The 15,971-nt window shown below is 29.8% G+C and overlaps 1 protein-coding gene across 2 annotated transcripts; it reads right to left on the bottom strand.

Moving 5' to 3' along the window:
• On the bottom strand, positions 1-7,707 carry LOC129318099 (hydroxymethylglutaryl-CoA lyase, mitochondrial). Of its 2 annotated transcripts, none has more exons than XM_054962649.1 (9): positions 7,515-7,707; positions 6,064-6,255; positions 5,647-5,851; positions 5,306-5,485; positions 4,009-4,089; positions 3,776-3,939; positions 3,133-3,269; positions 1,840-1,955; positions 1-403 (listed from the first exon to the last, which is right to left on the bottom strand). In XM_054962649.1, the coding sequence occupies exons 2-9, from the start codon at positions 6,228-6,230 to the stop codon at positions 155-157; spliced, it is 1,299 nt and encodes a 432-aa protein (XP_054818624.1). In that variant the 5' UTR covers positions 6,231-6,255; positions 7,515-7,707; the 3' UTR covers positions 1-154. The 2 variants fall into 2 exon arrangements, with proteins under 2 accessions (XP_054818624.1, XP_054818625.1); XM_054962650.1 differs by lacking the exon at positions 7,515-7,707 and adding an exon at positions 6,523-7,338.
• Between the last annotated feature and the right edge of the window lie 8,264 nt (positions 7,708-15,971).

Below are 15,971 nucleotides of genomic sequence, written 5' to 3'. Positions count from 1 at the left end.
TTGGTAGATAATAAACTACTTTATTACTTTTCACCTCATAATATGAGGGGGTCTTTTGGTTATATTCTACATGTAGAAATAGAAACATGACGTGGATTGAGATGTTTGTCGTTGCTTGAAGAATATGAATAAATATTGATAGCAATATATAATCTCATATCTTAGAGGCATCAGCTGTGACTCGGCTCAAGGCAATAGCAGTCTTTGAGCCAGAGGGGCGACCCAGATGCTTGCTGATGAAGTCCCCGACAGACATGAGCTTTCCAAGGTCAACGTTAGTTTTCACTCCTAGCCCATTCAGCATGTACACGACATCTTCAGTAGCGACATTTCCCGAAGCTCCCTTAGCATATGGACACCCACCAAGACCAGCAACAGAGGAGTCCACTGTACAAATCCCCATCTATTTGATGCAAATCAAAATTCATTAATCATTCTTAGAGTAGCAAAACATAAAACGTATTCTCAGTTTAGGTTGTCTATAAAAATTTAAATCCAGTAAAATAGCAACTCTTGCATTAACATCATAAAAGCGAGACTTTGTTCAGACAAGACTCCGCATATCAATGATTTAGTTTTTGTTTTTTTCCCCCAAAAATACCTTTCTTTTCATTCTCTTATTTCTGCAAGGATATCGTAAAATGACTGAGTGAAATGGACTGGAACAAGTAATGGGAAAAAGATGGGTATTATGAATTTAGACGTGTAATCAGTTCCCATGTGTGGCTTGAGATGTCACATTCAATGTTTTTAAAATGAGTGAGTGAAATGGACGGGAACGATTAATAGAAAAATGAATGGTGTTATGAATTGTTTTAAATAATTGTAATAAGTTCCCATGAGTTCAGTGGTTTTAAAATGACTGAGTGAAATGGACGGAAACAATTAATAGAAAAAATGATAGGTAGTATGAATTTTTTTAGATAATTGCAATTAGCTCCCATCTATAGTTAAGAGACTTTTAGTTAGATTTTTAATTACCCCTTTAACAAGAAGGGAATGTAGAAAAAGAAGCCTATAAGCAAATGGTATCGATAACACAGAAATTAGGGCTTACTTAATCACATCATTCTGCAAGTGGCAGGAGAAAAGAAATCAAACTCTGCTTTCACCCACATCATCATATAAGTTACCCTTACTCTTTAAATCTAAGCTAATAGCCAAAGCAAATCTAGCTCCAGTTACAAATGCTGTAGCCCATAGGTAAGGCTCTTTTTCAGGAAAATGACAAACAAGTACTCATAAGAAGATTAATGTCAAGTTAGGATCTCTTCACAATTAAGGTTCCCAAATTCATAACTCCTTCTCCCATGTTTTAAGTACTAAAATCTTTAAAAGATCTTGATTTGACATTAATCTTCTTATGAGATCCTTGTCATCCCCCCTTCTTTCTTCACACATCATATGCCAATGAAACCTGAATGGCCAATATTTAACAGTTCTACTCATGTGGAATGTGATAGTCTTTTCTATTTTGAACAGTGATAAGTTGTGACCACAGAATCAACACACGGATTAGTGTAACAAAATATGGATTTAATTTTAAGATGAAATCTAGTATTATAGTCTTATAGATTGTGCCTGTGATTTGGCGAATCAACTGAAACTTTCATGGTATAATGCGAAAGAGGAGAACTCAGTAAGATCATTCAGTAAAAGACAAGTACATTAACATGCTTAGTAAACGGAAAAATGTTTTTTCAGAAAGGAAAAGAGAAAAGCATCAAAAAGGAAATGGGATAGGTGCATTTTCCATTTCTTCTCTAGAAAGCACTTTTCTACCAACCAACCAAACGTGCATAAAAGCAGAAGCTATTGTTTGATATTTTGATGGCTTACTTGAAGGGACGCCAGAATATTGGGAAGGGATTGGCCATAAGTGTCATGGAAGTGGACAGCAATTGCCTCTATTGGAACGACAGCCATTACAGCCAAAAGCATGGGAATGACAGTCCCTGGCCAAAATAAGATGAATGGAGAACAATATAAGTGCAAGATCAGATAACAAGGAACCCATAGAAAATTGTTGAAAAGAATATTCATAGTCATGGAAAAGGGATTAAGGTGTGAAGCACATGTTATGGACTATGGCATTAGCCCTTAATTCTACCAAGAAGTGACATTTTTTTAGTCTTTACTTTGCCGTCATTAAGCAAGCCAATTAAGAAATTGTAAGGAATAATTCAAGAATAAGCACAAAATAACCAGGTTACAGTGGATAATGATGAGATACAGAGGAGATATTAGATTCTTCAGATAGACGAGGCACAAAGAAATGTGCGGAAAAGCAATGTAGACAGAACAATTATAAATGATAAACAATGTTCCATATTGAAAATATTCAGTAGAAATCTTTTGAGAATCAAAGTGAAGGACTATAACATGGGAACTCAGACATAAATGATAAGCCAGTATGAAAATCGGCATCAAAATTTTGTTATGCACTGCATAATAGAAAGCATACTTGAAAACCTGACATGTAAAAGTTTCCCCTTGGAGTTGGACAACGAGGATAGATTGGTATAGACCATATATCTTTTTTTAAAAAGAAAAATAAATCTGCCTACGAACTTCAAGTTAGCATTAGCTATTCTAAAAAACATATTACTGAAGAATCTAGTCCCAGAAACTAGGGAACTACATGGACCAGAGTACATAGCAGTGAAATTATCGCAGCTCAGAAGTCCAATGAAGGAGAGACAAAATGGAGAAATCCACATCATTTTCTTTGTTGGCGAATACTTTGTGCTCTACAAACAGAACACACGAGAAATGAAACTTGTTTATTAAAATAAGAAAAAATCAGCAGAAGAATTGATATCTCACTGGATATATGCTGAAGCCCAATTATGCAAAATCCAATGCACAACAGTATAATGGAATCCTACTGATCTGAAACTAAACACACATAACTTTAAAAGCAGACTGTTTTATATTATTAATTAAACATATTTGGATGTTTATTCTAATAAGTTATTGGGAGTCTCAAGGATTCCTTCCTTATAAGGCGCCATACCCAAATATTTAATTGACTGGAACACCTAGTCTACTGGAAGAATGAGAGGTCTTCACCATTACTAATGAATCAGCATGGATGCCCTAAATCAAAAAACAAGTTATCTAAATCATCACCTGGTGTGCCAACTCCAATTGTGTCACCAAGGGAGATCTCAAAACAACCCATATCATAGAGTTCTTTAGCTACATATGCCACTTTAGAGGGAGAGATTGGTCCTTCCACTGGACATCCAACAACACATGATACATACCTATAAAATTTAAATAAAATATGCTAATTGAAATAAGCAGAATGGAAATAGAATTTCCAAGTTGATAAAATTCATTTCAGGATTGGAATTTCGTGGGTTCAACCATTAGGTTTTAACTTAAATTCCACTTAAACATATCAGAAAGGGTCGTGTCTGCTATGATAACAAGTTCGACAATGCATAAAAATATAGCTGTCAAGCCTGATTTTGAAGGGCATACAGTTAAAAAATAGAAAACATATACGCAAAATTGTAGATGTCCCAGAACAAGAGTAAATCTCAGCAATTTAAGCTAACTTATTCAGTTAAGCCAACAACTACAAGGCACTGTCCAAGATCAAAAAGAAAATTGCAGAGCAACAATTACAACTCTTCCTGGAGAAGATCAATCTAAACAACAAAATTCAATCAGAATTCTTGTCCAACAAAAATTATACACAGACAGAGAAGAAGAGAGTAATATAACAGAATCTTAACATCATGGTAAAAGAAAATAAAAGGCATACCCTCGAACAGGAATTGAAAGCTCTTTAGCTGCACGTGTAACAGCACGATAACGGACAAGACTCTCTTCAATACTACAGTTAATGTTTGATTTTGAAAATGATTCAGAAGCTGATGCAAAAACAGCTACTTCTCTAGCACCAGCTGCTATGGCAGCATCAAAGCCCTATAATTGTAGCAGGTCAGGGATCTAAAATTAAATATTCCTTTCTACATTTATTCTAGATGTATGCACCTTTAAATTAGGAGTCAAAACTGGCAATCTGATGCCTTCTAAGTTATGAACTGCTTGCATTACGTCCTTTGCATCAGCCAACTGAAAGACAGAAATTAAATGATATCCATGAGGGTACGAGTCAAACAAAATCAAGTTTGTTAAAGAAAAAATGTACAATCAAAGAAAGCACTAATTTAGGATAGCCTAAGCATAAGGAAGGATAATGGTCAGAACTCATGGCATCCCTGGAAATGGAAGGAAAGACTAAACTTGTACACCAAGCATATTGTAAAATAAAATGGTTTTCATAGACCCAGTTAATAAAGTCTAATAAAATGGAATCTCTGCGCATTGAAATGAAAAGGAAAAGTAACATTAAAAGCCAGCCAGTTTAGACATAGCTACAAAAAGGTTGTATGCGTTTCCTTTAAAGTGATGGGAATAAGGCGTTAATCTTATTTAACTGAGTTTATACAAGGCATGCCACTATAAAGCAATGCAATTCTTAAATGGTTTTTGAAATAATTAGAAAATTTTTTGACAAGATTAAATTGAAGTAATGAAAAAGATGCATTCTGTTGACTTCTAGAATTGAATCTTAATTGAAGACCAAGTAAACCAGATAAAGGGTAACATATAAGAGACCAGCTTTTCCTTCAAAGAGAACTGGAATGTTAAAAAGCAGTATACTATTATTGAACTCTTTTCCCTTGCATATGATGCATGATATATCTCAAGCAGGCTTAGTACTCGGTCCAACAGGTTCCTTGACCCTTTTTTTTTCTTCAAAAACAAAACATCAGAATTCTTTGTTGCTAAGATTTTATCCTGTGTTTTGAATGTTAACAGTCAATGTTGCTAAAAATAGGGAGAATTATGCCAAAGTTCCCCATAACACAATTAAATACCCCTTAGCCTTGGGTGCTAATGCAAAATTTTTAAAATCTATGATTGAATCAGCTGCATATATTGCAATTAAGCAGTGACAAAATACAATGATATGTTAAATAGTCACAATTGGCCTTTTGATTCCACTTTGCATTTAAAAATAAAATACAAAGATCATTATTCCAGCATTGTTAAGTCATCTTGTGCATGATTAATTTGGAACTAAGCATTTTTATGATTAAAATTATTTATGACGTCCAAGCTAAACACTAAACACCATTTCATCTATCAAATTTTGAACTAGCGTAAGATATATGAACCTCAGAGATATATGAATCTTGGATAAGTTTTTGAGAGAACAATCACACCCTAAAGCCTTTTAATATCAGGAAACATTGAATAAGGCAAAATTCTGAGCCCATCATACCTGTGGGACCCATTTGGGAGATACAAAACTAGTAGCTTCAATAACAGACAACCCACAAGATGCCAGTCGATGTATCAATTCAACCTTTACAGCTGTAGGTACGATATCCTTCTCATTTTGCAATCCATCCCTTGGACCAACTTCTACTATCTTTACAAATTTTGGTATTCCTTTCAGAAACTGCATCATCGAATGAATAATTGAACATTGGACACGAGCCAAGTAAAGAAAAATGATAAAATTACAGATGAAAAGAAGTTTAAATGTTATAAAAGCAGAGGTAAAAAATTATTCATTAGCTGCCAGAAACTTGAAAGGAAATTACTGCATCCATAAATCACCTTGTATGTCATTTCTTGTATGTCTTTGTGATTACACTTGGGACTATACTGACAATCTGAAAAGCAAAAATCATCAGTTTTTCCAAATTTGACTGAGTTCCTTCCGGAACTCGTTGCCCTTTGACAATAGGAGCCCCCTCGGGACATGTCCCTAGTATGTCTCTTCCATGGAAATGTCTCCACTGTATAATCTTCATCATCTTCGCTGAAAAAGGACATATACAAGGTCATGTCATGGATGTAGCGAGCAGAAAAGGGCAAATTATATGTAAAAATCTAAAAATCTGTTCACACATGCAGCAGCAAATAGAATGTAATATGTTTGTGTCACAGAAAAATGACGAAAAAGAGATTTAATAATATTGCACTAATTTTCAGTCAAGTTTCTGACTTGTGAGAAAATTTATAATAACTCACTTGCAGCTATTAGATGTGCTGCAACTTCGGCCCTCAATGAAGCAGTTTCCCATGCCCAAATTATCTACTCTGGGACGGCAAGCACCTGATGAGAACCTCTGAACTCTATCCATGGTACTCATGCTTGGCAATTTGTCAAGACCGAGTGGTTCCTCCAAACTCGACATGGTGGTGCAGATGAGTGAAAGGAAACTGGCAAAAGATGTGAGAATGTAAGTCCTGTGAGTCATGAACTTTTGCTTGCAACCACTATCATTAGGTTGTATGGACGTTCATATTTTCATTCACGTGATAGTCAAAACTAAATTCAAGTGGCACAGTTCTGGATAGACAAACATAAAAGAAGAATACAAGTAAACCAACACCAAGAAGACAAAAATTAATCCTAAATCAATTACAAAATAAATCTACCATGTCTAGAAAGGCCAGTATAGAAAAATTCTGAAATCATCAGTTTACCAGCTTAGAAGCTGCACTTATAGCACATGCAAATGTGCCAGGGAAAGACCCAATGGAGACACTCCTCTCATTCCATGAGTATTTTGACAGATCTCACCCCCTATACAGCTTAGTCCAAAATTTTGGTTGAACTTAAGTATAGTCTAATGCGTACTTAAGTCCAACTGAAAAATATACGGACAATGATAACAGTTTATGCTTTTTAGTAACGTGCAAAAGCGTTAAATAAAACTCTTGTTTGTTGTAACATATGTTAACAGCAGTTTCTAAATTGGACAACATTTCAGTGAGATTTTAAGATCTAATTTTCAATAGCAACATATCGCGTGGATATTTAAATCAGCTCAACGCCATATTGTTGGGATTTTCGCAAAAAACAAATTCCATGTGTTATATTTTTATTTGACAACTTAATAGCAAACACAACAATCTACCAAACTTTTGTCCTTCCAAATCCTAGCCTTATTGAAAACTTCAGCATTCAAGTTTCCAACTAGAGGTGCCACATTTACAATGAAAAGTGTAAATAGGCAAATGCCAGAGTTTAACAGAACCCTTTGTTGTACTTTCTGGAAGAAGGAAACCTTCTGACAACAAAGGCATTGTGCATTTGAAACCTTAGAACCACATCAGTGATTGCTTAGCTATTAGTTCCTCGTTTCCTTTCTTAATCCTTCAAATGTCAAACAAAGGACACTCTGCTAATCCATTTGATTACTATTGATTCCAAGTGCAATAGTAAGTCAAGACTCAGCTCAGAAAAAAGAATAAAACGAACCCAAATAAGAACTAAGAGCAGCAAGGCCAACCCCTCCCACCACCAAAAAAAAAAAAAAAGGAATGCAAAGACGATGTGATAATTAGTCAACACTGAATTGAAAACACAGCAAACACCCGTTTTCAATGCTTTGTCACCAAATTAGCTTCATTCAACGCCCCAAACAGGGAATTCTGAGAAGCAGAGCGGTGCATAGAAAGAGAAGCAACGCAACCTGAAATTTAGCAAGAAAAAGAGAAGCTGGAAGGAGGACGGAGACCGGAGAAGGTAGCTAAGGTTTCTGATTAGAAAACAAATCAGAAACCCTAGAAATTGGGAGAAAATTCGGAGGCAGCTTGGTACGCGAGAAAGAAAGTGGACGAGGAAAACGAAGAAGAGGAAGGAGAAAACGCATAAACGCAAGCGTGCGGGGTAGTTGCATCTAATTAAGTTAAGAAAAAATAACAATAAATTCATTCAAATTATATAAATAATAATTTAATTTTTTAAAAGTTATGATTTCAATAAAATTTTAAGAGATATTTTTATTAATAAATTTTAAAATAAAAAATTATTTTATCTTAATTAAAAATAATAAATTTTAATTATAATTTTTATTTAAAAAATTACAACTTATTAAATATAATTTTTATTATTATAAAATAAATCTTAATCACAACTTATATTTAAAAAAATAATTTTTATTTAAAAATTATGCAAAATAAATAAAAAATTAAATTTTTATCAATAAAAATAAAATATTTTTTAATTTAAAGTTTATTGATAAAAAAATTTTTAAAAATTTTATTACAAGATATTTTGATAGGTTAAATTATTATTTATATAATTTTAAAAAAATTAATGTCATTTTTTTTAAATTAAATTAAATTACAACAAAAAGAATCGACCATTGTGTGAACGGCATTTTTTTGACGTAACATTCCCAAGCGAAACCACTCGTTTTCGCTCTCGTTCTCTCTCTATTTATGAGAATTAAAAATTGGTGGCGGGCAGTTGTCAGTTGGAACCTGGTCAAGTCCTTCCTTCTTGTCTTTCACTGCTCTTTCCCTCCGGTTCCTGCTCTACACTGCAACTTATGTTACTTTCTCTTTCTCTTGCTCAACAGAACCGGTGAAAAGTGAGGGCTGGTTTGGTCCTTTTTTTTGCATTTATGTTTTTAAAATAATTATGTATAATATTTTTCAGAAGAAGTTTTGAAAATATAAAATGAAAAAAATTGGTTTGAATCATTATTTTAAAAAATATATCTGAAATGATGAAATAAATGGTGAAAGAATATTTTATTTTATTAACATTATTATCATTGATAAAAGCATGATATTTTATATTTTTTCTCTAGTTTTACTGAATAAAAAGTAACAAAATGTTTAAAAGAGGTTTTGGTTTTTTTTTTATTTTTCAGGATAATTTCTAATTTTTTTGTTTTTCTAAATAGATAACAGAAAATACATTTTTAAACAGGTTTTTTATTTAAAAAAAACTATTCTGAAAACAAGTAATCAAACAGACTCTAAATGGGTCTAGAATTTGTTTTCATTTTATAAAATTTCAATGCTCAAAATTATACACCCTTCATTTAAAAATATAAAGTATTTTTAACTGAATTTTACCCTCAATAAAGTAGTCACCTACTTCAAACAAATCATATCTTTTCATATTTATCTCTATTAAACATCTTATGATAAATATAAAGTCATTATCAATAGGGGTATTTTTGAAAAAAAGACAATGATTAAATCTGAAAAGACTAAAATTTTTTTATATTTTTTAATATTCAATTTCTTAAAAAATGCTTTATATTTTTGAATGAAGGGAATGTTATTTTGTGTTTTTATTTGTTTGTAGTTGGATAAATGAGCAAATTATTTTTCAATTTTAGGTCAAATAGTATCATAAATCCTAAACATATTTACTGTGCAAATTGCTCCTTTAACTTTTAAAAATAGTGTAATATGACTCTTGTTATTAATAAAAATTAACTTTAATCATTAGTTAATTAAAAAATAACTTCACAAATATTACTTTTTATAATTTTTAAAATCATTTTCTATCATGTAACATGAGCATCTTGGTCCTCATCATTCCAATCTTTTTCGTTCATAAATCTCCATGGACCAATGGACGTATTTGGATTTAGTGGGGCTTTTGGATATTTTAAGGATTTCATGGTGATTTTCTCTTTTTATATGGATGATTAAAAAATAAAATAAAATGTGCGTCTCCATATAAAAATAATAGACAGGTGGACTCTGTATTAAATAATAATATAAATACAGGAAACATCACATCATTTTTATATAATAAAAACTAATCTTTTTCATTGTAAATATTACACATTAATAACAAATTCAATACATTTCATTAAGTATGTGTCCAATTATATCATAAAAAGAGATATCGACTATTTAATTCATCGAGTTTATTACATCACATTAAAGCCTAAGGAAAACAATGTGAAATACCATAAAAGACAAAACATAAAATATATAAAATGGCAATATTCTAAAACAAAACTAAACTGGAAAGTCTAAGGGTCGGGGTACGCCAGCCAAGCCTCTACTAAGTTACTTACAACTTGACCAAGTTACAAGGGTGGAGTCAGCAAATTTTATTAAGGAAGGTTGAGATAAAAAAATATATGTAATAATTAAAAAAAATCGAATATACATACATACATATATATATATATATATATATATATCACTAGTATAACATAAATATTTCAATATATATATTTATGTTCAATTTTACATGTGTATATATATAATAAAAATAAATATATACTTTATTTTTTAAATTTTTTCATCAATTTTTCATGGCATGAGAATAATTAATTATTATGTCTGTGTTTAAATTTTTAGTAATTTTTTTCTCAATATAAACTATCATTAAATTGACAAAAATTTCATCTTTTCCATGAGCATTGAATAATTTAAATATATCTTTGAGATCTAAAATTCTGTTAAATTAAAAATCTCTATTACTTACCTACTAAATTTACTATTTATTGTGTGTGTGTGAACATGATAATAATGCTCAATTGTTATAAATTTTTTATGTTGAAGAGATATATAAATATATTATAGTAAAAATCATTCACATAATAAATTTCAATAGTTTGATTATTATAGAAAAAAGTAATTCTTTTCTAAAAGAATATATCTTAACCATAACTTCTTAACTTTTGGATAATTAATTTTATAGCTGATATGAAGCATATAACATTTAATATATCTTTGGATTTTTGTTCCATTGCTTGACAAAGTTTATTAATAATAATTCTCATAATTTCAGTAATCAAATATAAAATAAAAGTAACGTCAAATAATAGCAATGCTTGAAGAGTAATTGTAATATCATATTGTTGAAAATAAATAAATCTTATAACAGCTATATTTTTAAGTTACTAAAATAGTCAAACTTTGCATGTATAAAAGATTACTATGGAATTGAAATGAGAATTTCATTTAACATTTTAAGACTTTTATAATGTGTCAACTTAAATAATAAAAAACATATAACCCCTATATTTTACTAAAAAAATTAAAAAATTAGAGGCCATAGTCCCTGCTAGTCCTCTTGTCTTCACCCTTTCCTAATTAGGGTCTAGTAGGCCTCAAGAGGAGCGCGCGCGCGCGCACATATATATCTAAGCAAGTTAGGCCTTATTTTCTAAAGCCTAGCTTGTAAATATGTGAACTTGGTCTATTTAGATATATTTATATTTTTTTATATATTATATTATATTTAAATAAGTTTTAAGTCTTTAAATTTATTTAAAATTTAAAATATCTAAGGTAGGCTTTGAAGCTTACACTTTGGTAAGTTCAAAGTTTACTACTTCATTTAAAGATTTTGAAAATTTAAAATCCTTTTTTAAAAACTTATTTATATATAAAATAAGTCTTTAAAAAGGTTTTAAGTCAAGCCAAAGCCTTAACCTATTGTAGGCTCAGGCTTGAGCTAAAACTTAAATACAAGCTCAAGTTTGAATTCTACCTTACAGGATCAAGTATGTTTCGGTCAAAACTTGGCATATTCCAACCTCTACTGGAAACTGACGAACTGCCCCGAGCTTTAATCCAATTAGTGAGTTAGTTTGGTTAGGCTACTTTCAAGTTAGGGCTGAACTATAATTTATGAAAATTTCTAAGGGTAAAGATGTCATAGCGGTGGGTATGGCCCACATAGTTAATGGTTATGGACGGTGCCAAGTCCATTGTGGGTTTGGTGCTGCCCCACTCCTCCCTTAGCCACCAAGCATTCAATTCACATGACATCCATCTACCCCTTCGTTTTTTTATATTAAAAAAAATAAATGAATAGACGGTGCTTTTTATAAAGCGAAAATGACAAATAAATTCTATGTGTGAATGACAAAACAATATCACGAAATGATGTGAGGTAATTATTTCGAACACCCTGAAATTTCATTTGTCATAATTTTTTTTATAAAATTAAATTTTTGACATTTTAACAAATAATAGAAAGCTTAGTTGTTAAAATCTAAATTAAAGTTGTTTATAACAATGTAAAGTTATTAACATAGGAAGTGTAATTGTTATTATATGATTAAATTGAAGTTAGGATCAACTGCATTATTAAATTTAAACTGAAATTGTTAATCATCATGGTAAAGTTGTTAATACGAGAAAGTAATTGTATTATTAATGCTTAAATTAAAATTGTTAACTACTAAACTAAAGTTGTCGATCGTAATTAAATAAAAAGGTGAAATTGTTGATATATAAAATATATTTTTATTACATGACTAAAATAGGCTTAGCCAATAGTAGAAAATATCAAAATATCTTCCCTAGGGTCTTGAAAGCAATGAATAAATCTCTTCCAATTAAATTCATACATTTACAAGGGTAGGGGTTAGAATCCCAAACTATTTGCTAAAGTGATAAGAATATTTATCACTCACGCTAATTTTAATTGGATTAAAAGCTAGTTTTGAAGCTTTTGCATTCTCAATTATGTTGCATCCAACCATTGGCACTTATTAATGTACTTTAAAAACATTATTGATCCTTACATAAAAAAATATTATTTACCCTCTGGCTCTCTCTCCGTCTAATTAATTATGGAGGAAAAATTTCAGCGAGGACCCTTTGATCCAATTTAATTTCAATCAAAGTTTATAAAATGATGAAATTTTATTACACATGTGGAGGACTAAAATAAATTAAAGAACTAATTGAAATAACTTTATTATCCTTAGTGAAATGAATAAGTGATATATGAAAAATGAATAAGCAACGTATGGAATTTGAACAAATAGCATGGGTGAAATTTATAACTCTCATTAATAGCATAACATCACCATGAATATACAAGTGAAATTGGGCTCATGGACAACTCATATAAAAAAAATGAACAACTTATGTATAAAAAATGAACAATTGACGTGAGTGAAATGAGAGTTGTAAATTTATAGTAGTGTTATGTTGTTAATAAAAGTTGCAAATTTTATCTACATTAATTATTTATTTTTCATACATCAATTATTTATTTTTTCTACACAAGTTGTTCATGTGTCTAGTTTTACTAGAGACAAAGAGGTCATTTCAATTTGTTCTTTAATTTTATTTCGGTCGCCCCCATGTGCAATGAAATTTTAGATTAAGGTCTCTAGTTGGAATTAAATTAAGTCAAAGGGCCTTGCTAAAATTTCCCATATGTATTAGTTTAGAAATGTGATATTTTTATTTTTATTTTATTACCCATGGGTATCTTTCTATTAAAGGCAATCATATTTGAGGTAAGGTTAAACACTAAATATGAACACCTTTGCCAACAAGATTTGAACTTTGATTTATCAAGTTGTGAGAGATTAACCCTTTCTATTAGATCTAGCTTCTATTGGTGAAATGCGATATTTTTAATATATATATATATAGTAGTATATTTTTATTCATTAAATAGGTCTAATTAATTTTTAGTATTTATTAACATTTTTTACAATAATATATTAACTCCTTTTTATTTTTATTAATAATAATTTTTAAAGGGTTATTGGCCAATTTAATCCTAAATTATAAGTTTAAAGTGTCAGGATTCTAAACTCAGTTCCCTTCAACTTTTAAAAACGGTGCAATGTAACCCCTATCATCAATAATAATTAAATTTGACAATTACTTCATAAGAAAATAATAAAAAAACCAAGAAAATTATAAAAAATAAAAAACCCAAAAACTACAAATAATTATTTAAAAAATTTAGAATTTTTTTGATTTTTTTCTCTAATTTTTATCTTTTTCTATCAATTTATGGTCAACTAACAGTTAAAATTAATTTTTAATAATAAAAATTACATTGCATTATTTTTAAAAGTAAAAAAAAATTCTTTAAAAAAAATTTGGGTCCTAGATGTCCTTTGACCTACAATTTAGAAGTCAAATTGTTATTTAACTCATTTTAAAATATATATTTATTTTAAATAAATTTAATGTTTTTAATAATTAGTAATTAATAATTAATAAATATATTTTAAAAGTATGTAAATTTACCCTAAGAGGGGAGAGAGATGGGGCTGTTTGAAACTATTTTTATTTTATTATTTTGAAAACTGATGTTCTGTAGAATATGTTTTGAGAATAAAAAATAATAAAAATATGTGTTTTTCAATAAAAATAGGTGTTTTTTTTTCTGTTCTCCAGAACAATAATTATAGAACACTTAAAAATTGTTTTCATTTTTCTGTTCTTCAGAACAATATTTTATTTTTTTATTCTCCAAAATATTTTTTAAAAATACGTTACCAAATGAATTATTTTATTCTTTTGTTCTGGAGAATAGAAAACTGTTTTCAGAATAGGTTTTCAAACAGGCCTTATATTTTGTCCTCCAATGTCACCCTTTTCATCAATTCCCAAACTTGTACGGATTCAACAAGTCAAACGAATAAATTTACATCGTCACGACTTGAACAGACCTTTTAGGCCTCCCTAAGTATGGTCCACGAATATGCGAAGAAGGGAAAGAACGTGTCGAATTGAAATTTATCAAAAAGATCAAGCATATAAAAACAAAATGTAAAAATGTGAGGCATTGGATTTGCCAAATGCAAGGTCTGTTTGGCATGAACGTGGCCCAGTTTCTCTCCAAATGACATAAATATCAGACTAAGGTACATGGATGGAAAGTAGAAATGGTAGTCTTGTGACTTACTAAAATTAGGTTTAGTAGAAGAAGTCACTCTTTTATAAAATAACAAATAAAGATTTAAATTCTTGTTGAAAAATGTGCTCGACAATACATTAGATAGGATTTATTAAAAGATATATGTTTGTAACCAAATTGAGCTTTTAAAAAAAAAAAAACTATGCAAACAAGGTTTTTTATGGGAGAATTTCATCCCATGACCAATGATGTGAAATATTTTCAAATCATACCTGATATAATATGAAATTTCATTGCAAAATATTAGGCCTAAGTTGAAATAAAATGTTAAAATAAAATGACCAAAATATCCTTCTCTTAGGATGTTTCATTACAACAAGTAACATAAGGGAATTAATAAGCAATGTAATTAATTAACAATCGAAATCCATGTGATAAATTAAATATGTTATTTGTTAAACTATTACCATAACTTGTAAAATCAATTATATTACTTGTTAAAAGCTTTACTTGCTAATTTTCCTATGTTACTTGTTACATCATACATGTTATAGCAAACTTGATTACTAATCCGTAAAAAAAACTTGTTAATTTTTTAATTTTACTTGTCTATTTCTTTATATTATTTATTAATTTCTTAACTTTACTTGTAAAGTTCATGTAGCAAGTTAAATTCGTTACTTATTAAGATGTTAACTTGTAAAATCAATTACATTATTTGTTAAAAACTTAACTTTTACTTTTTAATTCCCTTGTAATACTTGTTACATGGCAACATATTGAAAAAACAATGATATTTTGGTAATTTTATTTTAAAATTTAATTTTAATTCAAGCCTAACAGCTTGCAGAAAAAATTCATGTTGAATTGGTATGATTTGAAAACATGTCACATCATTGGGCAATGGATGAAGTCCTCCTTCTTTTTATTGATCAAGAGATTTTGAGCTCTATTTTTCTTTTTTTTTTTGGCATGCTACACCTAGTGTCTTAAATTTGCCTCACATTGAGTTGAAGAATTTTAAGAAAGCCAAAATCAATTCAGATCATGGTGGGTTAGGACCCCTTCTAGTGGAAGTTTTACCACCAATGTTATTGATATATATTTTCAAAACTCAAACTCAAAATTTTTAATTAAACTGATAATTTTCTTACCATTTGAACCAAATTTCTGATTGAACTCTTCAACTTTTACCCATAACTTAGCTTATCTTTATTGTCTAAGCTAGCCTTATTCCATTTAATGATTTATATAAATAATTTTTTTTAGAGAATTTACTTTTTAACACTCTTAAGGGATGTTTCTTTTTTTTTTTTTTTCATTTCTTACTTGAGGTAAGGGGTGTCCGATGTGGACTCCAAACACCCTTATAAATTATTTTACACCGTGTGTGGTGCAAAAAGTACAATAAGAGGAAGAAAGAGGAAACAAAAAATGAAAGGACATTATTATCTCACAATTATTTACACAAAAGTGTCAGTTATCCTCATATTTATTTTGATGTATTGTTCCCTTTCAATAATTAAAAAATGATATAAATTGC

This window comes from Prosopis cineraria, unplaced genomic scaffold (assembly GCF_029017545.1).
Source record: "Prosopis cineraria cultivar Desert tree isolate PC_DT_omini unplaced genomic scaffold, ASM2901754v1 PC8, whole genome shotgun sequence".
NCBI classification, from domain to species: domain Eukaryota; kingdom Viridiplantae; phylum Streptophyta; class Magnoliopsida; order Fabales; family Fabaceae; genus Prosopis; species Prosopis cineraria.
This window is presented reverse-complemented; position numbering and strand designations above follow the sequence as displayed.